A 25,972-nucleotide genomic window follows, 5' to 3' on the forward strand; every position below is an offset into this window, starting at 1 on the left:
ACAGTATTAATATTAATATCAACAATATCCACAGTACTAATTCAGTGCAATCATATGCTGTTTTTATCAGTCACTCGGAAGGGACTGTTTATATATTTGTATCCTTTGTTAACATAGGAGATGGGAACATAGGGTGTGCAGCAGCTGCCTGATCTCTCCCATCTCCGAGGTGGTCTGCGGCTGTGGCTGGAGTGATGAGCGGGGGGCAATCGCGGCCCTGACTGGGCTTTTCTGTCTCCTCACAGTTTGGCGGGTGGTCCTGACATGGTGGGGGGGAGGGAGTCCAGATTGTCCTCTTGGGTTCCCATTGATAGAGGGGGTGGGAAGGTTACGTCCCAGGGCAGTATATTTGAGGTTCTTTGCGAAGACCCTCACCCCCTGTCAGTTTAGATGTATTCCATCATGGAGGTCCCATGTACCGATGGTCGGGTGGTGGGCCAATTGGACATTAGGGAGGGTGGCACATCCTCTGCTGATCTCCATGTTGATATCGTGAATCACATGGGGTGGGGTATCTGTCCTGGGCAGCAGGGTAGAGATCACAATCCTCGATTCAGGGAATTCCTTGCTGGCCTTTTCTACCATCCTCGTTATTGCCCCAGCAGTACGATGGCGTAAGGTGCGCAGGTCATTCGTGCCTGTATGGATCACAAGGTGTTGAGGGTTCACGATGGTGTCTTTGCTCAGGACCCTCATTGCCTGGTCTGTGGTGCTGCACCTTTTGACTAATACCTGGCGACCTGGAAACAGCCTCTGGGGATCCAGAAACTTCCCGTTGGAATCAGTCAGTAGGACCACCGCGGGGTTTTGCTCCTCAGACTGGGGGGCAAGAGGTTGGGTGGGGCTAGGGTGAGGGTTGCCTGTTGAGTGTGTACTTGAGGCAAGCTGTGTAACAGAAGGGGTGTCCACTAATGGTGCATTGGTGGGCTGAGTGCAGCTCAGTGAGGTCGGAGCAGCCATGGGGAAAGCGAGCAGCAGCTGGGCTCTGTGTTTTTTCATATGTCCCTTTTGGGACTTCTGGGTGATTGTCCCTGACATTCTGGAGCTGCTCGCCAAATTCTTTTCCCTGCTTATTCATATCCTCCTTCATTTTAGCTATTTGGGCATGGAGTGGACAGTTTTCTTGTCTGAGCTCTTCCAGGGTTCTCTTCATCTCAGAGGTGTTAGTCTCATTTTTCGTCCTCAGCTTTTTTAAGTCGTTGCTTAGCCTGGGCTTGTTTCAGTTCCGTGAACTCGAGTTCTAGCTGAGCCAGATTCTCTCTCAGATGGCGGCTTGAATTATCAGGTGTAGGAGAGGAAGAGATGGCCAAGGCAGCAAATTTTTTTTTTTCCCTCTCTCGCTCTCGCTCTCGCTCTCTCTCCCCCCCCCCCCCACTCTCTCTCCCCAACACTCTCTCTCCCCACACTCTCTCTCCCCACACTCTCTCTCTCCCTACACTCTCTCTTCCCTTCTCTCCCCCCTTATCTCTCTCTCCACTCTCTCTCTCCCCTCTCTCTCTCTCTCCCTCCCTCTCTCTCTCCCCCCCCCTCTCTCTCCCCCCTCTCTCTCCACCTCTCTCTCTCCCCCCCCCTCTCTCTCCACCCCCCCTCTCTCTCCCCCCCCCTCTCTCTCTCTCCCCCCCCTCTCTCTCTCCCCCCCCTCTCTCTCTCCCCCCCCTCTCTCTCTCCCCCCCTCCCTCTCTTCCCCCCCTCCCCCCCCCCCCCCCCCCCCTCTCTCTTCCCCCCTCTCTCTCTGCCCCCCTCTCTCTCTTCCCCCCTCTCTCTCTGCCCCCTCTCTCTCTTCCCCCCTCTCTCTCTTCCCCCCTCTCTCTCTTCCCCCCTCTCTCTCTTCCCCCCTCTCTCTCTTCCCCCCCCTCTCTCTCTCCTCTCTCTCTCTCTCTCCTCCTCTCTCTTTCTCCCCCCCCCTCTCTGTGATGAGGTGGTGTATTTCTAAGTCAGGATGGCACAGGACTCGTGGGGAGCCCGAGGGTGGTGGTGTTTCCTTGTGCCCATAATGATGAAAGTGGTGGTTAGGGAGAGGCAGTGGCGGGAGCTGAAGCGAGAACGTGTGGTGTACAAGGTTGTTGAACCATGCTGCACCCTCCCTAACCACAGCCCCACCCAGCAACTGGCTACTGTGGACTTTGTTTAAGGTGCACTACACATTATTCTGGTGTGGTCACTGAGTATTACAGATAAATGATTGTATTATTGATTGGTTATTTATATGTCGTGTTGTTGCGTTAATGTGCCGGTAAAGCTGCAACAAGTAGGAGTGTCATTGTTCCTGGTGCATTTGACAAACGCTCCTGACTCTCAAGGAGGCATCGCTCACAGCTGCTGTATGCCAGTGTTGGAGGGAATGAATGCCAAGGCAGTTAAACAACCAACTTTATCCTGATGCTCTCAAGCTCTGAGTGTGGTTGGCACAGCTTTTGTCCAGGCAAATGGATGGGCATTCCACCAATGAGCCATAGAAAGCTGGAGTAGGATCAGACCATGTAGCCCCTACAGCCTGCTCCACCATTCATCAGTCAGAGGTACAGCAGAGTGGTCAATCACACCCACCCCCTACACCCCTCCTGATCCGGCCCATCCCCCGACCCCACCTCGGCAGGTCACCGCTGACCACCAAACACTCAATTTTACTCAAATCCATTTTATTCTCACTACATTCCCATCAATCCCCCACTTGATTGTACCACTCAGCTACACAGTGGGGCAATTTATGGCGGTCTAACTGGCTTGGTCAGTGGCCATGCAAAGTGCACACAGTGCAGGAGGTCGCGATTGAACCTGGGTGTCTGGACCTTTGAGGCAGCGACTGCAGCAGTTGGTGCACCGTGTGGTTCTGTAAATCTTTAACATTCACTCCGATCCACATTTAGTACCCTGTCCCAGCTTTCTCCCTTTACCCCAATGCTTCTGGCCTTCATATTAATATCCAATTCCTTCTGGATTATCCATTTATTTGGATGCAGCTACTTTCTGTGGTGGAGAATTCAGTTGAAGCTGATCATAGAACATTACAGCACAAGAACAGGCCCTTCGGCCCACAATGTCTGTGCCAAATATGATGCCAAGATAAATTACTTGCCTGCACATAATGCATTCCCCTCCATTCCCTGCATATCTACAGTGCATTGAGAAAGTATTCAGACCCCTTCACTTTTTCCACATTTTGTTACATTACATCCTTATTCTAAAATTGGTTAGTCATTTTTTTTATCATCAATCTACGCACAATACCTCATAATATAAAAGCGTAAACAGGTGTTTAGTAATTATTGCAAAATAATTAAAAATAAATAACTGAAATATCACATTTACGTAAGTATTCAGACCCTTTGCCGTGACTCTTAAAATTGAGCTTTGGTGCATCGTGTTTCCATTGATTATCCTTGAGATGTTTCTACAACTTGATAGGAGTCTACAAGTGGTAAATTAAATTGATTGTACATGATTTGGAAAAGCACACACCTGTCTATATAAGGTCCCACCGTTGACAGTGCATGTCAGAGCAAAAAACAAGCCATGAAGACGAAGGAATTGTCTGTAGACCTCCGAGACAGGATTGTGTTGATCTGGGGAAAACATTTTTTGGAGCAATGCAGGTCCCGAAGAGCACAGTGGCCTCCGTCATTCTTAAATAGAACTTTGAAACCACCAGGACTCTTCATAGAGCCTGGCCAAACAGAGCATTTGGGGGAGAAGGGCCTTAGGATAGAGACTTACTAACATATTCAGGGAGGTGACCAAGAAACCGATGGTCACTCTGACAGAGCTCCAGAGTTCCTCTGTGGAGATGGGAGAAACTTCCAGAAGGACAACTATATCTGCAGCACTCCACCAATCAGGCCTTTATTGTAGAGTGGCCAGACAGTAGCCACTCCTCAGTTAAAGGCACATGACAGCCCGCTTGGAGTTTGCCAAAAGCACCTAAACAAGATTCCCTGGCCTGATGAAACCAAGATTGAACTCTTTGGCCTGAATGCCAAGTGTCACGTCTGGAGGAAACCAGGCACCGCTCATCACCTGGCCAATACCATATCTACGGTGAAGCATTGTGGTGGCAGCATCATGCTGTAGGGATGTTTTTCAGCGGTAGGAACTGGGAGACCAGTCAGGATCGAGGTAAAGATGAACGGACCAAAGCATAGAGAGATCCTTGATGAAAACCTGCTCCAGAGCGTTCAGGACCTCGGACTGGGGCAGACGTTCACCTTCCAACAGGACAACGACCTAAAGCTCACGTCCAAGACAACACAAGAGTGGCTTTGTGACAAGTCTGTGAATGTCCGTAAGTGGCCCGGCCAGAGCCCGGACTTGAACTTAGGAGATTAGGAGATTGAGAGGGGATCTTATAGAAACTTATAAAATTCTTAAGGGTTTGGACAGGCTAGATGCAGGAAGATTGCTCCCGATGTTGGGGAAGTCCAGGACAAGGGGTCACAGCTTAAGGATAAGGGGGAAATCCTTTAAAACCGAGATGAGAAGAACTTTTTTCACACAGAGAGTGGTGAATCTCTGGAACTCCCTGCCACAGAGGGTAGTCGAGGCCAGTTCATTGGCTATATTTAAGAGGGAGTTAGATGTGGCCCTTGTGGCTAAGGGGATCAGAGGGTATGGAGAGAAGGCAGGTACGGGATACTGAGTTGGATGATCAGCCATGATCATATTGAATGGCGGTGCAGGCTCGAAGGGCCGAATGGCCTACTCCTGCACCTAATTTCTATGTTTCTATGAACCCGATCGAACATCTCTGGAGGGATCTGAAAATAGCTGTGCATCGACACTCCCCATCCAACCTGACAGAGCTTGAGAGGATCTGCAGAGAAGAATGGGATAAATTACCCAAATACAGGTGTGCCAAGCTTGTAGCGTGATACCCAAGAAGACTTGAGGTTGTAATCACTGCCAAAGGTGACTCAATAAAGTACTGAGTAAAGGGTCTGACTACTTATGTAAATGTGATATTTCAGTTGTTTATTTTTAATTATTTTGCAAACATTTCTAAACACCTGTTTTCACTTTTTTATTGTGGGCTATTGTGTGTAGATTGCTGATTAAAAAAATGAATTTAATCCATTTTAGAATAAGGCTGTAACGTAACAAAATGTGGAAAAGTGAAGGGGTCTGAATACTTTCTGAATGCACTGTATGTATCTATCCAAAAGCCTCTTAAAAATCTCTATCATAACTACCTCCACCATCACCCCTGGCAGTGCTTTCTCGGACCCAATAACCACTGTGTAAAAAAAACTTCCCCTTTAAATGTTGCCCCTCTCCCCTTAAACCTCAGCGCTCTAGTATTTGATATTTCTATCCTGGAAGAAAGATTCTGATTGTGAATCTGTTGATGAAGATTTAACTAATTGACTTTATTAAGAGAAGACTAATTGGATAGAAGTTGGTCAGATTGAATTATTTAGGCAAGTGAGTCTTGGGCCGTTTTCCATGTGGTTGGATGCCTGTGCTGTAGCTGTTCTGGAACAGATTGGCTCGAGGCCTGGCTTGTTGTGGAGAGAAGACATAGGCGACGTTTTGGGTCCAGACCCTTCTTCAGTCTGAAGAAGGGCCTTGACCCGAAACGTCGCCTATTTCTTCTCTCCATAGATGCTGCCTCACACACTTGAGTTCCTCCAGTATTTTTGTCTAACTTCCATCAATGCTATCAATGGCCGATACCTCTGTTGCAGGTAGATTGGCGACGGTAAGAGAGGCAGGTTTAACCTTTACGCTGGTTCTGTCTGCTTGTCACAGAGCCGGTCCGGGCAGCTGTGTCTTTCACACCTCGGTCAGTATACAAACCACCCCTGGTCATGGATATTGAATTCCCCACCCTGAGCACATTCTGTTCAACATGGAGGAGCACTCATTCATCAGCAGAATGATGAGAGTGAACGGAAATCAGAAGTGCTTACCCTGCCCATGTTTGACCAGGGGTCTAGTATCAATGTTGATGAGTGCTGCCTGTTCACAGCATGCGAGCTCCTCTACTGGCTCTGTTCTTCCAGAGAAACCGGGCATATGGAGGTATTGTGAGGTTGTAAGCTGGCACGTGGTGTATTGCTTGTGAATACCACAGTGCCAAGCTGGAAAATCTGTGGACCACTAGCTCTCCCAATTTACACACCAAACTCAGATATTTGCAAAGAGGACTTTGCTATGTGTGAGGCAGGTGCCATTGAGTGACACTGGGTGGTGGGTCAGTTGTATTCCCTTGTTGCTGAGTGACGTGCTGAGCTAGTTCAGCCACATCACTGAGTATCAACAGTTGCAAACAAACCAGCTTCGTTCCAGGAAAAGCACAAATGAATCAGGAATTAGCACAATCTTTGAAGACATTTTTGATTAACTAAAACTAAATTCCATATCTGCCATTGAACTTGGGTCTGTAGGTTGTAAATCCATTCCTCTAGATCACAGTAAACCAATGTGCCAGCCAACAATGGGGGAATCATTGCAGTGAGGAGGTGGGGGAGTTTGTGCCTCTGTAGATGAGGATAGAGGGAGTTCTGGGGAATGAAACAAACTACAGCTGGCTTTGAAATGCTTGGGTCTTTAGGCAGGTCCACTTGGCTTCTGACATACATAGTTCCCACAGTTGGGAACTCATCCTTTAAACTCTAACTCCCTCCACCTAACAGATGATAAGCGTTTGATGGCACTGGATCTGCACTCACTGGAGTTTGGAAAGATGAGGGAGGACCTCATTGAAACTTACTGAATAGTGACAGGCCTGGATAGAGTGGATGTGGAGGGGATGTGGAGGGGATGCCTCCACTAGTGGGAGAGCCTAGGACCAGAAGCCACAGCCTCAGAATAAAAGGAGATGATGAGGAATTTATTTAGTCAGAGCATAGAGAGGGTGGTGGAGGCAGGTTCTCTGGATGCTTTCAAGAGAGAGCTAGATAGGGCTCATAAAAATAACGGAGTCAGGGGATATGGGGAGAAGGCAGGAACGGGGTACTGATTGGGGATGATCAGCCATGATCACATTGAATGGAGGTGCTGGCTCGAAGGGCCAAATGGCCTACTCCTGCACCTATTGTTTATTGTCTATAGTGAATCCACGGTGAATTCATTGCCACAGAAGTCTGTGAAGGCCTTCAATGGATATTTTTAAGGCGGAGATTGATAGATTCTTGATTAGCACGGGTGTTAGAGATTATGGGGAGAAGGCAGGAGAATGGAGTTGAGAGGAAAAGATCGATCAGCCATGATTGAATGGCGAAGTAGACTTGATGGGCCGACTGGTCTAATTCTGCTCCTATCACTTATGAACTGGCATTTGCTTTGCAGATTAACACGGTTGTGAGTGGAGCTCTGGACAGACTGCATTATGAGAAAGATCCATGTGTGAAGTACGACATTGGGCGCAAGTTGTGGATCTATCTGCACCGGAACCGGAGTGAGGAGGAGTTTGGTGAGACTACTGAGACTATACTGATGATGATGGCTTTGCCTCTGCTGAACAGATTTCACTTTGCCATGTTCAAACTTAGTTTCCCAGGAGTACTGAATGATGCAAAGGATCTGATGTGCTTCACCTTCTGGAGAAGGAGGCTTTTACCTGGCACAGCACTGGTTAACCTGTAGTCAAATACTGAATCCTTAGCAAACATTTCTTCTAGCCTCTGGTAAAAGGTGTGTTCCGTGGATGAGTGCCTCTGGAGAAAACTCTGAACGGAAAGATGAGGCAACAACAAAGTTAGAAATGGCCCATGTCCCTTTTCAAAATAAGCTTTCAAGTTGTCAGCCTTCTCTGTGGTTACTGTGGACCTGGGCATCAGAAGCAGAAACATGCGTAGTTCCTTGGGCTCTGGAGCCTGTTCCATCAATCAATTTCAGGCTGACCATCTTATGTCCAATTGCCGTGGGGTCTAAACATTTGTTGCCCCAGCTAGTGATCCAGTAACCTATTTGTAGACATTTCTTCTCATCTCAGTCCCAAATAACTGTCCCCTCACCCTGGAACGGTGAGGGGACAGTTTAAGACTATACAAATGAAATAAGGTCTACTAACAATGTAATTCCCTCTCTGAACCTTGTCATTGTCATGTATATCCTCTCTCATTCTTCAAAACTCCAGACGAGAAGCCTCTTCATTCTTTCCTCAGTCCACTATCAATCTATTTAACCTGCCTTGTACTCCATCAAGTGTATCCTTACACAGATAAAGAGATTACATCTGGAGAGGTGATTAGTGATGTAATTGTTATATGGTTATAGGTGCTACAGATGCAGACTCACTAAACCTTCTCTGTGGTCTCTATTGGTGTGCTGCAATGGCAACTCAAATTTCACTACACCAATTGGTGTATGTGACAATAAATGTCCTTTGTCCTTCTACAAAATATTAGCAAGACTTTGTCATTCTTCTCCTCAATCCCTTTGGGATAGAGACCTTTCTACCAGTTATTATCCTAAATGTTTCTTATCTCTGCAAATGTTTTTCCCACCCACCCTCTGAGCTCTGTCCACCAGTGTTTACATATCTCGCCATTGTTTTCCATTCATGCCAAAACTAGTAACTTTACATTTCCCAACAATGTGCTCCATCTGCTGCTGCAATGTATTTCCCAGCAACGTCCTGAGAGCTGCCATGAGGCTGACTGCTCTGCAGTGTCTGTTCCAGCAACTTGGACACATACATGTATAGGGCAGTTTTAGAGGGATATAATATTGGCCACACGGGCAAATGGGACAAGCTTAGATGGAGCATATTGGTCGGTGGGGGCGAGTTAGATCATTGGGCCTGTTTCAATACTGTACGACGCGATAATAATAATAATAATAATGGATGGGATTTATATAGCGCCTTTCTAATACTCAAGGCGCTTTACATCGCATTATTCATTCACTCCTCAGTCACACTTGGTGGTGGTAAGCTACTTCTGTAGCCACAGCTGCCCTGGGGCAGACTGACGGAGGCGTGGCTGCCAATCTGCGACCACCACCAATCACTCACACACATTCACACACAGGCAAAGGTGGGTGAAGTGTCTTGCCCAAGGACACAACGACAGTATGCAATCCAAGCGGGATTCGAACCGGCTACCTTCCGGTTGCCAGCCGAACACTTAGCCCATTGTGCTATCTGTCGATGACTAATTCCCGAGAGCTGCCGTTGGGGTGTCTGGTCTGCAAGTCCCATTTTCTTTTCCTTTCTCACTTGAATAGTGGTGTTGCATGTTCAATCCGCTGGGTCATTTACGGAATCAAGAAACGTTGTCAGATCGTTCATGAACGTATCTGTTGGCTCTTCAGCCACCTCTTCCAGATCAGATACAAAAAAACATCAGGTCCAGGACATGTGTCCGTTTTAGGTCCCAGTCATTTCTTGTGTACTTTTTCTTGACGAGTACTAATCACTTCATGTTTTTACGCTCTCAGTATTTTAGATTTTATTTATATTCACAGCAGAAGAGGAGCTCAGAGTGAGAGATTGGGCAGGGTAGGACTTGATTCCTTGGAGCACAGGAGGCTGAGTGGTGATCTTATGGAGGTGTATACGATCGTGATGGGGATAGATGGGGGTGAATGCACAGAGTCCTTTTCCCAGGGTCAGGAAAAGAGGTGGTCGTTGAGGCAGGTACCATAACAACATTTGGACAGGTACATGGACAGGAATATTTAGAGGCCTATCATGCAAAAGGGACGAGTTTAGATGGGGCATTGTGGTCAGCGTGGACTTGGACTGAAGGGCCTGTTTCTGTGCCATGTGACTATGACTCTAGGAGACACAAAGGCACTGGTGGATGCTGTGACTGTAAATGGTGGAATATATATATATTTTTCCTTTTAAGTCAGCACCCAGTATGTTCTCCAAACACTATCATGGAGGTGACTACGTTTACACTCTGTACACGCCGTGTCTCTTTGTGTTTCCGCTGCACTTCCTGTGCTCACTCACCTGCACTGGTTCTGGGCTGGGAGATTTCAAACCACCCTGCCCGCCCCAGCCTATCTCCGTCAAGTTCCCCATTCCCACGCGTCTCAGACATCTCTCACAACTCCGGCCTGTGTTTCAATCACTCTGTTATTGGGTGGTTCTAGTGAAAAGAAAAATACATTCAAAACGGAAGGTTATAGCAAAGAGCACAGTGGTGATTGGAGCGCTGAGAGGCCAGATATGGGAGCGCTGCCAAAGGAGAGGTGGGTACGGAGCACCTGAGACAGGGTGGAGCAAGGCCACGGAGCGAGGGCTAGGGTTATATTCAATGTAGTCGCCACCAGAGAGATGAGCTGCTTCCCCCTCGCTGCAAAAACCAATCACTGTTACAAGACCAGGTTGCCTCATAAAACAATCATTGTCAAACAGATGTGATCAGTGCAAATGCAAGGCCTTTTCAAAAACAGGCTGAATAAGCCTTCACCCAAAAATATTGGAATAAATAATCATTTGAGAGAGCTTGGCTCCAGTGATTGTTGATGTGTTATTTGCTACACTTACAACTGCCTTCATTAACCAGCATTTGTTTGGTTATACTGGAGGGGGGACAGGCTGTACTGGGGGGGGGGGGGGGAGATACTGTACTGGGGGGGGGGGCAGGCTGTACTGGGGGAGGCAGGCTGTTCTGTGGGAGGCTGGCTGTACTGGGGGGGGGGGGAAGGCAGGCTGATCTGTGGGAGGCAGGCTGTACGGGAGGGGGGGCAGGCTGTACTGGCGGGGACTGCTGCTGATTTGTCCCTGAGCTATAACCCACTCTCGGTTTGGATATTTCAGAGCGCATTCACCAGGCCCAGGCTGCAGCAGCGAAAGCCAAGAAAGCCTTGCAACAGAAACCCAAGCTGACCACCAAGATCGTGAGTATTATGAGCTGTTTCAGGCTGGGAGTATGTTGTTTGGAGTGTAAGGCTGAGGGGTGACATTATTAAAGTGTACAGGATGATGAGGAGGCTTGGATAAAGTGACCTCTCAGCCTTTTGCCCATAGTAGGGAAAGGACTGTAAGCATTCACTTTATCCATGCCCCCTATGATCCTGTGCATTTAAATAATGTCACCCTCAGCCTCTTATCGTTTGGTAGATCATTCTAAAACCGGAGGATATCGACTGAAAGGGCGAAAGGAGAGACCTATGAGGAGCCTCGGGGGCAACATTTTCACTCAGAGGATGATATTTGTATCTAAAATGAGCTGCCAGAAGAAGTTACAGAAGTGGATATAATTCCGATTGTTAACAGATATTTGGATAGATATATGGACAGCATGGGTTTAGATGTCTTTGGGCCAAATGCAGGCAACCTGGAATTGCCCAGATCCCAGTTATGCCAGCATGGATGTTTGGCCAAAGGGTCTGCTGTATAACACTAGCTGAGTGCCTTCATGATCCTGCCGGATCAGGAGACCTGAACCATTTGTTGTGGATTGGTTTGTCAGATGACTTTACCTCTCTCCTCATCGGATGAGAATTAAACTCAGCACCAACCCTGTTCATTTAATCAGCATACAGACAAGCAAAAATAACTCAATGTGCTTCTGCAACTCTGACCTATGTCTTGAGCTGGATTAGAAGTAGGAGAGGTAATGTTTAGTTTAGGGATATAGCGTGCAAAAACAGGCCCTTCGGCCCACCGAGTCCACGCTGACCAACAAACCCCTTACATAATCATAATCATACTTTATAAGCCAAGTATTTTTTGCAACATACGAGGAATTTGATTTGCCATAGTCATACCAATAAAAAGCAACGAAACACACAAAATACACCAAATCTGAGGAAGGACATTATTGCCATAGAGGGAGTGCAGAGAAGGTTCACCAGACTGATTCCTGGGATGTCAGGACTGTCTTATGAAGAAAGACTGGATAGACTTGGTTTATACTCTCTAGAATTTAGGAGATTGAGAGGGGATCTTATAGAAACTTATAAAATTCTTAAGGGGTTGGACAGGCTAGATGCAGGAAGATTGCTCCCGATGTTGGGGAAGTCCAGGACAAGGGGTCACAACTTAAGGATAAGGGGGAAATCCTTTAAAACCGAGATGAGAAGAATTTTTTTCACACAGAGAGTGGTGAATCTCTGGAACTCTCTGCCACAGAGGGTAGTCGAGGCCAGTTCATTGGCTATATTTAAGAGGGAGTTAGATGTGGCCCTTGTGGCTAAGGGGATCAGAGGGTATGGAGAGAAGGCAGGTACGGGATACTGAGTTGGATGATCAGCCATGATCATATTGAATGGCGGTGCAGGCTCGCAGGGCCGAATGGCCTACTCCTGCACCTAATTTCTATGTTTCTATGTTGAGTTCAATCAGGAAAGTGCCGTTCAGAAATCTGGAACTGGCGAGGGGTGGGCTGCGGGCCAGACTTTTCAAGGCTGAAATCTCCACATTTTTGTCAGAGGAAGCTCATCCAATGACAGGCCCATCTGGAAATCATATCATTCACAACAATGACTGCGCCCTGAATTCAATTGTTTCCAGAGGAGTTTCAACCTGTGGTGATATGGATTAAGTACTTCATGAGTGAAGCGTTAAACTATAAGAATTATTTGTCTATTTGATGTTAGCAAAATATTTGGGAAGATTGACTCAGATTTCCATTGATCATAAATGCTGCTGTGTGGCGTATCCTGTATCCGTCTGGATCTTTTACTGTTCTTGCCTTTGCACATTGCAATGACAGCCGTTAATAAATGATCAGAGCAATCAATCACTCTCAGTTGGATTTGGACCTTTTCTTCCTCCTTAGCTTTGAATTTCTTTCTAACTTTGCACAAGCCAGTTCTGATGGAAATGAGCAATATTTTTCTGCGCAGAGTTTTGGAGCTTCAAACAGAATTTGTTTCGAGAGACAGTGCAGAACCAGGCACCTTCGGCCCACGAGTCCTCGCCGACCAGCGATCACCCACACACACTATCCTGCACACACAAGGGACAATTTATAATTTTACCATGCCAAATATTGTACAAACCTGCACGTCTTTGGACTCTGGGAGGAAACTGGAGCTCCCGGGGAAAACCCACGCAGGTCATGGTCAGAACGTACAAACTCCTCACAGACAGCTCCCATAGAACCTTGCCTGTTAACGGGTAAATAAATCAGTGAAGATGAGCAGACTGAGTGAGGAACACTACATGTGAGCAGGCAGCAACACACGCCATGTTTTCTACCTCCACATAGGCTTGAATGGATTTTAACGTTGTGTTTGATTTTTCTAGAAGTCCTCGTGTAAGGAGAGTACAACAAAGCTTCCTCTGTGTGAGCAGTCTCTGGGGACCCAGGTATTGGCAGACTCCAGCTTGCCCCACACACCTGTGACTCCAGTCACCCCGACATTGCCAGCTACACCCACCTCACCGCCGGCACCCATAGATGGCAGCAAAATCGTTACCACCAGTGCACCAGAGCTGGTCAAACCTGGTCAAAGGTCAGTTACGCTAAACAACTAGTTTCACAAAACAATCAAATCCTGGTGCTGAATACTTGCAGAAAACGTTGACTGTACAATGGAGCGGGTGGACAAGTATTACATGATACGGTAGCTCTTTATATGACAGCAAGCAGTGACTATCTAATACTGTTGTCTCTCATGAATGCTGTGGTGGATGTTTATGTTAAATTTTTATTGTGTTTTTGTGTGTGTTCTTTATAATTGTACCGCTGCTGCCATATTCATTTCACTTGCACTTTATGTGTAATGTGACAAATAAACCGTATTGTATTGTATTGAAGATGACCAAGGAAGGATATTTCATACTGTTAATGTCTCATATTCCCTCTCATCTGCATCTGTGCAAAATTCTTTTCTCCCTGTCCCTGGTTTCCTGTTCTCCCCTGAAGCTGAAGTCTCAAGCTGGCATTTTCAGATACATTTTCTGCTTTTAAGTTAAGGCAGAATCAATAATTAGTTTGGAAATAATGTGAATACTGGCAGAAGACAGACTGTTGCGATGGAAGGAGGTTATTCTGGCTGTAGATGACCAATGGTGTATGCTGTAGATGACCAATGGTGTATGCTGTATGCTGTAGATGACCAATGGTGTATACTGTAGATGACCAATGGAGGGATCTGTACTCTGACTTTTGTTTGTGATATATATAAATGACTTTGGCATAAATCTAGATGGGGCAGTTAGTAAGTTTGCAGACAACACCACAATTGCTGGAGTTGCAGACAGTGCTGAAGGCTGTCAAAGTATATAATGGGATTTAGATCAGCTGCAGAAAAATGGCTAATGGCATTGAATGTCATAAGGTCATATGTGATAGGAGCAGAATTAGACCATTTGGCCCATCAAGTCTACTCCGCCATTCAATCATGGCTGATCTATCTCTCCCTCCTCACCCCATTCTCCTGCCTTCTCCCCATAACCCCTGATACACTGAGAACCTGACACGTGAGCAAGTGGGAGATGTTGCTCTTTGGGACATCAGAAATGTAAGGAAAATGTATACTGTTAATGACAAGACCTTAATAGCATTGATATGCAGAGAGGTCGGGGTCCAGGTCAATAACTTCCCGCTAGTGGCAACACAAAGAGAGAGAGAGAGAGGTAAAGAAGGCGTATGATATACCTGCTTTCTTCGATTAGAGCAATAAGTATAAGTCAAGAAGTCATGTTGCAGCTCTTTAGGACTTTGGTTCGGCTTTCAGAAGAGGGGATGGAGGGGATCATTGTTAGGTGCTGTTTTCTTGAGGCATTTCCTCACATGGATGCTTCTGATGGTGGGGAGGGCTGTACATGTGATGGACCAGGCTGAGCCCACCACTCTCTGCCACCTCTTGTGTTCCTGTGCATTGGAATTGCTGTACCAGCCCGTGATGAAACCAGTCAGATAATGTCCACAAGTATGTGTGGAAATGTTTGTTGGAGTGTTCGGAGACATGCAACTTCTTTGTGATGAATCTCTGTACTGGGCCCAGGACAAATAAGATGTTAACACCCAGGAATATGAAGTTGCCAACCTTCTCCACTACTGACCCACCAATGAAAACTGTAATGTGGTCTCCCGACTTCCCCTTTGGAAAGTCAACGATCAGTTCCTAGTCTTGTTGATGTTGAGCGAGAGGTTGTTGTTATGGTGCCGCTCAACCTGGAGTTCTATCTCTCTTCTGATTGATCACCAATGGTGATTAGGTGAACCACAGTGGAGCACACGTCAAATTTCTAGGTGACATTGGAGCTGTGGACTAAGCACGCAGCCCCGCAGTGCACCTGTGTTGATGGTCAGTGAGGAGGAGATTTTGTTATCAATCCGCACGGATTGAGGTCTGCCGATGAAGTCAAGGATCCAAAGAGAGATACTGAGAAAGGTCAGAGCGAGAGTAAAATGGGGAACGAAAGAGGCAGACAACAGGAAGTTCAGGATCACTCCTGTAGGCTGAAATCAGGTGCTCTGCAAAGTGGTCACCAAGTCTGAGTTGGGTTTTTCCAATGTAAAGAAGACTGCATTGTGAACACAGAATACAGAATAGGGGATGGGGAGAATTGGACAGGAACCATTGCCTCTGCAGGAAGAGATGAAAGGGCAGGTGTCATACCTTCTAGATGATGTGCAACACCTATCCTCTGTCCTTTCATCTCTTCCCTTCCAATAAACCAAAGAATCTTTCCAGATGTATAGAAAGAGTAAATATCAAGGTGTCCTTGTTATAGTACCCGACTTCCTCCAGCAGGAGTGAAACGCTCTTGACATTATGTATAAAGCTTCCCACGACTATCAAAAATTCTGGTGGTATTTTCTCATTTCTAGTGCACTCTTCCTTTGGATGGTGTTTCTCAAAAGTAACCATGTGAAACCAACCCAAGTTCTATTCAGAGCTGGGGAATGGCTGATGAAGTATTATCTTCAACAGGGACCTCCATGAGTACGGATGCCTCTGCTCCCCATGGGTCAATCTGGTATTGCTAATCCATTGCTTTCTGGCTTGTGGTCTTGGTGAAGTTGGTCCAAGTGCCTTTCCACAAACTTTAAAGGTCCATTTAAAATAATATTGGTATTATCCTGACGAGGTTTGTTTTTTTGCAATGCTTTGTGGCCCATTATCTAATTGGCTTCTGTACTGCAGTCTTAACCTTACTTTAGTTTAGCTTAGAGATATGGCACGTAAACAGGACCAGCGATCCCCGCACATTAACACTATCCCACACCCACTAGGGACAACTTTTACATTTACCAAGCCAATTAACCTACAAACCTGTACGTCTTTGGAATGTGGGAGGAAACCGGAGATCCTGACTATGGGTGTTGTTTGTACAGAGTTTGTACGTTCTCCCTGTGATCTGCGTGGACTTGAACAGCCCAAACGGGATGATGGTGGCGGTCTTTGGCACATCGTCCGGGTGAACAGGGATCTGATGATAACCGCGGACCACGTCCACCTTCAGAAAAAAGATGAGCGGAGAAGTCTTGGATATGTGGGACAGGGTAGCGGTCGTAACGGCGATCAGGCGCCTATAATCCCCGCATGGTCTCCACCCCCCAGATGCTTTAGGGACCATGTGTAATGGGGATGCCCACGGGCTATCCGAGTGCCGCACAATCCCCATGTCCTCCATCAGTTTGAACTCTTCCTTGGCGATGCGCAGCTTGTCGGCGGGAGCCGGTGGGCCCGAGCGTGTAATGGCGGTCCCATGGTGGTGATATGGTGCACTACCCCGTGCTTGAGGGTCGCCGCGCCGAAACGAGTAGCTGGGGTGAGTAGCTCTGGGAGCTCCGCAAGTAGGGAGGCATACGAGCCCTCGACCTGAGCCGCCACGTTCAGCTGTGGGCTGGGGGGTTCCGCGGGGTCGCGGGGCTGGGGCCCGCCAGTGGAAGGAGGCACCCACCCCTTACGTCCACCAGGAGTGAAAAAGCCCGAAGAAGTCGGCGCCCAGCAGCGGCTGGGCCACGTCCGCAACGGTACAGGTCCAGTCGTATGGGCGGGTGTCGAAGTTGAGGGATAGGGTCCGCGTGCCATAGGTGCGGATAGTACTACTGTTGGCGGCAGTCAGGACAGGGTGCCAGCACGGGTGTCCAACCCAGTCGGGGGGAGGATGCTGTCGATGGCCCCTGTCAACCAGGAAACAAAGTCATGAATGGCGGTCTCGTACGTAGAGGCGGTTGTTTTGGCCGATCGCCATTACTGACAATCGGCCGATGCATTTCCCACAAACGTGCAGGGGGGTCGGCATCGGCAGGCACCACTGGCGCTTACCCCGGTCCCCGGTGGGCGGTTGCGGCGCGGCGACAATTTGTCGGCCCGCTTGGCGATCTGCATAGGGTCTGTGAAGTCCAACCCGGTGAGCAGCAGGCGGATCTCGCGGGGCATTTGCTCCTGAAACGCCTGCTCGAAAAGCAGGCAGGGTCGATGGCCGTCCATCAACGCGACCATCTCGCTCATCAAGGTGGACGGTTTCCGGTCACCTAGGCCGTCCATGTGGAGCAGGTGGGCGGCGCGATCTCGGCGGCTGAGCCCGAAGGTACGGAGCAGTAGGGCCTTGAGGCCCTCGTACTTGCCGATGGCCGGCGGGTCTTGTAGGTAGAGCAGCAACCGCGTGGCCGTCTCTTGGCTGAGCGCCCCGACCACGTAAATATATCGGGTGTCGTTGGCAACGATATTTCGAAGGTGGAATTGGGCCTTTATGTGGGCGAACCACACTTAGGCTGCTCTGCCCAGAAAACGGGCAGTTCCAGGCCTACGGTGTTTTGCTGGAGGAGCTGGGAATCGAGGATGGGTGCGGCTTGCATGTTGAGAGTCTGAGTACCAATCGGACTAACGGGGTCACCAGTTTGGCGAGTCGAGACAGTCGGGTATAACAAAGTTCTTTATTTTTTTATGAAAATAAAGTGTTTACCCGAGTCGATATAGAAAACCAAAATAAACGACGCTCGCTCCAACCGCATGCAGCTCGAATGAATGGTTTTACAGAAAACCCGCAAAAAATCTCCCCCGCTCAACCACCGCGCTAGCCAATAGCGAGGGTTTGACATTGCCAGGGCCACCACTAGGTGCCGCTACGACACCATGGAACCTGAAATTGAAAAACTTGCTGAAAATGTGAAGGAGGAAATGCAGGGAATGCTCAGCTGGTCAGGCAGCTGGCCAGGCAGCTGGCAACTGGTCAATGACCTGATGTGAGAAGCGACTTATGTACACAATATTTACTACAAAGTATTCAGTTCTGCAATAATGTTGTGAAAGAAGATTATATCTGCAGAAATAGTTTCCACTGCAGAATATCCCATTCTGGAATGGCAGCATTCAGTAGTCTATACATGGGGATGACAGATGGCACAATGGGCTAAGTGTTCGGCTGGCGACCGGAAGGTAGCCGGTTCGAATCCCGCTTGGAGTGCATACTGTCGTTGTGTCCTTGGGCAAGACACTTCACCCACCTTTGCCTGTGTGTGAATGTGTGTGAGTGATTGGTGGTGGTCGGAGGGGCCGTAGGCGCAGATTGGCAGCCACGCTTCCGTCAGTCTGCCCCAGGGCAGCTGTGGCTACAGAAGTAGCTTACCACCACCGAGTGTGACTGAGGAGTGAATGAATAATGCGATGTAAAGCGCCTTGAGTATTAGAAAGGCGCTATATAAATCCCATCCATTATTATTATTATTATACATGAAAAACTAATATGTAGTCAGCAGGATATTCTAATCTTCACATACTTTTTCCATTAATATGTATTTTCCTAGTTTTATGTCTGTTAACATTCTGTAAACAGCAAACTAACGTTAGCAAACTAACGTCCCAGCTAAAGCCTGGTGAAGTATAGGAGGCTCTCTCCCGAACATTCCTGGAGTTTGAGGGATGTTGAGCTGAGACCTGGTCTGCTTTCCCCAAAGGGGATGAGATTCCTCTCCACCTCTTTTGATCGAGTTAAGGGTTCTCTTTGGTTGTTTGATCTTCAACCAGAATCACTAACACTGATGATTGTGTTGTAAATGGTGCTGTTGGTGGCATCTTGTTAAGTGGTGATAGGGGCTCTCATTGAAAGTGTTACATAAAGGCAAGGATAAATATTGAAAGAGGATCAGTGGTGCTGGCGTGAATATTGATCGGAGGGTTGTGAGCTGCGAATGTTTACAGATGTTGTATGTGACGGCTTTGCTTCTTGTTTGCAGTGTTTTGCTGATGTCCTCGCCCTCAATGCCACAGCTTGGGAACCTTGTATCTGGATCACAGCCAGGACTTCACACAGGGCCCCAGACCCAGGCTCAGATGCTGTCTCACTCAGTGACTGCCAACGTTCCCCAGGTGCGGGTAGTCACCGCCCAGCATGGCATAGCCACGGCTGCACACCCACCCTCTGTGGTGCAGCAAGTGCAGCAGCACCAGCACCAGATCCGGCTGCCCACCGTCACCGCCTCTGCTCACACTAAAGTGCTACCTCAGGTAAGAAGCAGCAAGACCAGGAGCCCCAGCACATTGGACCCAGCCACACTCATAGTCTCACAGCATGGAAACAGGCCCTTCACCCCAACTCGTCCACTCCATCTAAGTTGCCCCCAGTTGTCCCTCTAAACCTTTCCTTCACTTGTACCTGTCCAAGTGTCTTGTCAACATTGTTATAGTACCTGTGTTCAAGAAGGAACTGCAGATGCTGGAAAATCGAAGGTACACAAAAATGCTGGAGAAACTCAGCGGGTGCAGCAGCATCTATGGAGGGCATTCCACACCAGGGCATCGGAAATGTCCTCTCTCTTCAGGGAACGGGGATTCCCCTCCTCCACCATAGATGAGGCTCGCACCAGGGTCTCTTCCATACCCCGCAACACTGCTCTCTCTCCCCATCCCCGCACTCGCAACAAGGGCAGAGTCCCCCTAGTCCTCACCTTTCACCCCACCAGCCGGCAAATACAACAAATCATCCTCCGCCATTTTCGCCACCTCCAACGTGACCCCACCACTCGCCACATCTTCCCATCTCCCCCCATGTCTGCCTTCCGCAAAGACCGCTCCATCCGCAACTCCCTCGTCAATTCTTCCCTTCCCTCCCGTACCACCCCCTTCCCTGGCACTTTCCGTTGCAACCGCAAGAAATGCAACACCTGTCCCTTTACCTCCCCCCTCGACTCCATTCAAGGACCCAAGCAGTCGTTCCAGGTGCGACAAAGGTTTACCTGTATCTCCTCCAACCTCATCTACTGCATCCGCTGCTCTAGATGCCAGCTGATTTACATCGGGGAGACTAAGCGGAGGTTGGGCGATCGTTTCGCCGAACACCTCCGCTCAGTCCGCAAGAACCTACCTGACCTCCCGGTGGCTCAGCACTTGAACTCCCCCTCCCATTCCCAATCCGACCTCTCTGTCCTGGGTCTCCTCCATTGCCAGAGTGAGCAACACCGGAAATTGGAGGAACAACACCTCATATTCCGCCTGGGTAGCCTGCGTCCGGAGGGCATGAACATTGAATTCTCCCAATTTTGCTAGCCCTTGCTGTCTCCTCCCCTTCCTTGACCCTCGAGCTGTCTCCTCCCATCCCCCCCGCCCTCGGGCTCCTCCTCCTCCCTTTTTCCTTCCTTCTTCCCTCCCACCGCCTATCAGTCTGAAGAAGGGGTTCGGCCCGAAACGTTACCTATTTCCTTCGCTCCATAGATGCTGCTGCACCCGCTGAGTTTCACCAGCATTTTTGTGTACCTTTGTTATAGTACCTGCCTCAACAACCTCCTCTGGCAGTTTGTTGCATATACCCACCACCCTTTGTGTGGAAAAAACTGCTCCTCAGGTTCCTATTCAATTTTTCCCCTTTCACCTTTAACCTATGTCCTCTAGTTCCTGATTTCCCCTACCCTGGGGGAAAAGACCTGTACATTCACACTATCTATTTTCCTCATGGTTTTATACAGCTTTTCAGACAACCACTCTGCCTCTGTCTCCAAGGAATAAAGTTTGAGTGTCCTATCTGTCCCTTTGGCTTAGGTTCTCGAGGCTTGGCAACATTCTCGTACATCTCTGCACTCTACAGCTTAATGGCATCCTTTCTGTGGCAGGGTGACCAGAACCTAACTCCAGGTGTGGTCTCACCCATGTATTGTACAACTGTAACCAAACTCCATACTCGGAATACCTGACTAATGAAGGCCAGTGTGCCAAAAGCCCCCATCACCACCCTGTGTACGTGTGATGTCACTTACAGGGACCATGTATTATACTCGCAGATCCCTCTGCACCACTGCACTCCCCAAGGCCCTGCCATTCACTGTGAAGGTCCTGTATTGGTTTGACCTCCAAAATGCCACACCTCACACATCTGAAATGCCATTCCTCGGCCCACTTACCCAGCTAATTCAGATCCACTAATTCTTGATAATAATCTTCATTGTCTATGGTACCACCCACATTAGTATTATCTGCAAACTTAGTGATTATCCCTTGTACATTCTCATTGAAATTGTTGATCCAAACCACAAACATAATGGACTCGGCACCGATCCCTGGGGTACACCCCAAGTCACAGGCTTCTGGTCCGAAAAACAGCCTTCCTCATCTTCCTAACATGAAGCCAATTCATTATCCATTTCAGTCTGAAGAAGGATCTTGACCTGAAACTTCATCCATTCGTTCTCTCCGGAGATGCTGCCTGTCCCGCTGAGTTGCTCCAGCATTTTGTGTATATCTTCGATTTAAACCAGCATGTGCCGTTCCTTCCTACACACTCGGTACCTTGCTACCTGGATCCCATGAGTCATGGTTCCCAGTTGCAACATTCAGGCATCATGTCCACAGATCCTACCTGCCTGCACTTTCCTTGTCCAGGTGGAGAGAGCCATCCTTACTGTCTGCACCTGGCATCAGCCAGTAAGGTGCAGCCGAGCTTCAGGCAGGGAGACCTGCCCCAAAACACCAGACAGTTCACACAGGAGGGAAAGACGAGGGTGGAGCCTTGCCTCCTGGCATGACATGAAACAAGCATAAACTGGCCATTCAGCCCTTCACTGCTGTAAGATTACAGCTTGGTGCAGCAGTAGAGCTGTTGTCTGGACAATTTATTTGTTCTTCCTGTGACCGTGAAGGTTATCTCGAGGTGCTGGTTTCCTCCCACTTTGTGTTTTTGTTCCACTTCCCTGCACTTCCCCTTATCAACATATCAGTTTCCTAATATTTATGTTTAGTTTAGTTTTTGGTTTAGAAATGGAGCATGAAAGCAGGCCCTTCGGCCCACCGAAGTCCACACCGACCAGCAATCCCCATACATTAACTAACACCATCCGGCACACATGAGGGACAAATTTAATTTTACCAGGCCAATTAGTCTACAAACCTGTAGGTCTTTGGGATGTGGGAGGAAACCGGAGGTCACGATGAGAACGTACATACTTCGTACAGACAACACCCGTAGTCAGGATGGAACACGGGTCTCTTGTGCTGTAAGGCAGCAACTGCCACCGTGCTGGTTTCCTAAGTTGTAGTTTGTGCCTCAGTTATGCTCTGATCTCTTTTCTTGTGGCCCTCAGTAAGTAAATATGTTTTTTTGAAGATGGGTCTACCCCAACCCCCCTTTCAACCAGGTTACCCCGACCACACCCCACCACACCCATACAAGAGTCCTCACAACCCCCTCCTCTCTGAACATCCACCATCAGTCCACCAGTCCCTGCCTCGGCCTCTGTCCACTCCCCGGCCCTCCTCTGACCCCAACCTCCACACTTGTCGTGTCTTCACCATCCCCCCTGACCTCCCCCTTTCTGATACGGAACGGTCTGTCCTCAGCAGAGGCCTCGCCTTCGTTCCTCTCCGCCCCCACCTCAGCGGGTCCGCCATGACGTAGAGCTTTTCTTCCGTCGCCTCCCAGCCTTTTTCTATGGGAAGGAGTCCTCATCAGCCAGTGATGACCCATTCTCCCATCTCCACCGGTCGGTCCCCCTCATCTTGGGGTCAACTCCTCAGAACGGCTTTCTACCCTCTCTTGACCTTTTTATTTCCAACTGCCGGCGTGACATCAGCCGTTCCAACTTTCCACTCCCCTCACCTACTTAACCTCACCCCCTCTAAACGTACAGCCCTCCACTCACTCTGCAGCAACCCCGACCTTATAATCAAACCTGCCAACATGGGAGGTGCCGTGTTAGTCTGGCGAGCTGACGTCTACCAAGCGACAGCTATCAGACACCTCATCCTACATATCCTTGGACCATGATCCCACAGACGTGCCCCAGGCCTTAATCTCGCAGACCACTACTGATTTCATCACATCTGGCTGTCTGACTTACACAGCCTCCAACCTTATCGTTTCCCAGCCCCGCACAGCCCGGTTTTACCTTCTTCCCAAATTCCATAAACACAACTGCCCTGGCAGACCCATTGTTTCTGCCTGCTCCTGACCCACGGAAATGATTTCCACGTACCTCGACGCCATCCTTTCCCCCCCGGTCCAATCTCTCCCGACCTATGTCCGAGATACCTCACATGCCCGACTTCTGCTTTGCTTGTTGAAGTGGATTCACTGTTGATGGTCTGGAGGTGGATTTAATTCATGTTCTTGTTCTAGCTGAGTTTCTCGATAGAGATGAGTTGACTGACTCCTCACTACTTTCTTCTTGCAGTCTATTCTGACCGTGCCAGTGAAGGCACAGTCTGGGGTCAGCACTGTTCACATTCAGCAAAGTTCCACAAAAGCAAATCTAACAATGGCTGGAATCGGCACGGCTTCCAAGACGGTGTCCAGCACACTCAGCAGTGCTGCGTCGAGCTCCGCCACCACCATCCTCCAGAACGTGGCTGGCCAGAGCATCATGAGGCAGGTGAGCACAGTGAATATGCCCTGGCCTGGCTGCTGGGGGGGAGCGGGGACTCTGTTTGACATTGTTGCCCAATGGATCCTGAGAATCATGGGTGTTTCTGACACGAGGAATCCTATTGTGTCCGTGCCAGCTCATCCCACTGAGCACCTCTCATGTGTTGTTTAAATGTGATGAAGGTTCCTGTCTCCACACCTTTCAAGCAAGTGTTTCACACCCCACCATCATCTAAGTCCAAATACTTCCATTATGATGGTGACACCTTTGCACACAGATTACCATTTAGTTTCTAATCTGTCTTACTTTGTTCTTAACTATCCCTTTTTCATTTGATATACTCTTTCAAATTTATTTTCCTGTCGCCTTCAGACTTTCTGAAGGATGTGCTCTTGAAATTTCACCTTCTCCAATCCTGCATGTTCTTTGACGTTAACTAGTTCACTAGATTCTCACCGGAAGAATCTCCCTTTTTACTTTGTGGCAACCTATTTTATGTGATCCATTAGCTTTTGTTTATTTAATTAACATACAGGATCTCCAAAGTTGTCATCTCTGATTTACTTATGTTACCATGTGGTAGCATGGAATAGAGTAATGGGAGGATAGGTCAGACAAATATGTGGCTGCAGAGATGGTGCTGCAAGGAGGGCTTTAAATTCCTGGATTATGGAATGCCACGTGCCCTCTTCCCACGTGCCTGTGGTGTGACTTTCAGGAAATTGGATGAATCCCAAAGTCCCTCTGTTCATCAACATTTCTTACTGTCTTACCATTCACTGTATGTGCCCTTCCCCTTTGTGATTTCCCAAAATGCCTCTCCCCACATTTGTCAGGATTAAATTCCATCTGCCGACGTTCCGCCCAACTTTCCATTTGATCTTGGTCTTGCTGTAGCCTTCGACAGCCTTTCTTGCCATCCACAACATGGCTAACCTTTCATCTCGTCAGCAAGCTTACCAAGTTGCTAATGTATCCAAGTTGCTAATGTATGTCATAGCACTGATCCCTACGATAAACCAGGCCTCCGCAGAAAACCATCCTTCCAGTATCACCTCTGCCTCCTATCATACCATGGGACCTTATCAAATACCTTCCTGATGTCAGTGTGGCTGACTCCCTCCCCTCTGCCCTCAACAATCTCCTCAGACAACTCAGTTAAATTACGAATGACAGAATTTCCCCTACACAAAGCCACACTCTCCTTTCCTAATCAGTTCCTGCCTTTTCAAATGTATGTAAAGGATTTTCTCCAATAATCTCCCAAGCATTGGCATAAAATGCCACATCCAACATCACCTCCATACTGCCCTGCTCCAGATTATCCACATACTCCCCCTGTACTCCCCATCTTCCACCTTCTTCTCAGTTGACATCTCCTGGCTCCATGCATAGAATACGACCCACTGTTTCCTTGGCTTCCATCTTGCTCCTGATATACGTATAGAATATCTTGGGAAATTTAGTCAATTCACAGGGAGGTGTAAGATTAATAGTTATAGTAGAGGAGGGGTTTCAACTTCCCCAATACTACCAAGAGTTGCTTAGTGTAAGGAAGGGAGGAGATTGTTGGGGGCAGACAGGAAGTTGCTGGCCACTGGTGAGGTGCCAGATGACTAAAGGGCAGCAATGTGGTATCTTTATTCAAGGAGGGCACGAGATAAGCCAGGTAATTATAGCCTTGCAAATCTAACTGGTGTAAGGGAGGTTATTGGAATATATTCTGAAGGACAGGATTAATCAAAGATGGTCAGTGTGGCTTTGTTGAGGGGAGGTCCCGTTTGATCAGTTTAATTGCATTTTTTAAGTGCTGGGAGGGCTGTTATTCAGAGTGGATCCGAGACACTGTTGACTGGAATGTAATGAGACCCAACTCTCTTACGCTGGATTTTACATCAACAGCAGCATAGAAATGGAGGAACGTTGAACATTCCATTACTCAGATGATTATTGGTGTTGACCTTTCCTTGAGAGGTGATGGAGTGTTGTGCTCTAGATTGTTCCTGGTGATACCTCACTACCCGAGACCTAACATCTTGTCTTTGCCCCAAAGATGATGTGAATGCTGAGATCCATTGATCATCTCATTGGTAAGATGTGTCAGGTGTTACGGGGAGAAGGCAGGAAAACGGGGTTGAGAGGGAAACATAGATCAGCCATGAGTGAATGGTGGAGTAGAATTGATGGGCCGAATGGCCTATTTCTGCTCCTAGAACTAACCACAGGGAAATTAACTACAGTGATGCTTATCCGATTGTGTCATTTCAATACCTACTCAGGATTGGATAGAGTTGATTGGAGTTTTTGTTTCTGGTCTTGGC

At 48.1% G+C, this 25,972-nt stretch overlaps 1 protein-coding gene across 4 annotated transcripts in view; it reads left to right on the forward strand.

The window, feature by feature from the left end:
• Nucleotides 1–25,972, forward strand: part of nfrkb (nuclear factor related to kappaB binding protein) — a 115,540-nt gene that overhangs the window by 59,274 nt on the left and 30,294 nt on the right. For 3 of the 4 annotated variants that reach the window (XR_004416762.1, XM_033049875.1, XM_033049877.1), the window contains exons 18-22: nt 7,285–7,408; nt 10,712–10,791; nt 13,148–13,356; nt 19,038–19,308; nt 23,460–23,657. Coding sequence is in view for 3 of the 4 variants with exons in the window: in XM_033049875.1 (XP_032905766.1) it covers nt 7,285–7,408; nt 10,712–10,791; nt 13,148–13,356; nt 19,038–19,308; nt 23,460–23,657 (882 nt within the window). In the remaining variant the exon portion in view is untranslated. The remainder of the gene's footprint in view (nt 1–7,284; nt 7,409–10,711; nt 10,792–13,147; nt 13,357–19,037; nt 19,309–23,459; nt 23,658–25,972) is intronic. The other variant, XM_033049876.1, reaches the window with a different exon arrangement.

Source organism: Amblyraja radiata, chromosome 33, assembly GCF_010909765.2.
Source record: "Amblyraja radiata isolate CabotCenter1 chromosome 33, sAmbRad1.1.pri, whole genome shotgun sequence".
NCBI lineage: Eukaryota > Metazoa > Chordata > Chondrichthyes > Rajiformes > Rajidae > Amblyraja > Amblyraja radiata.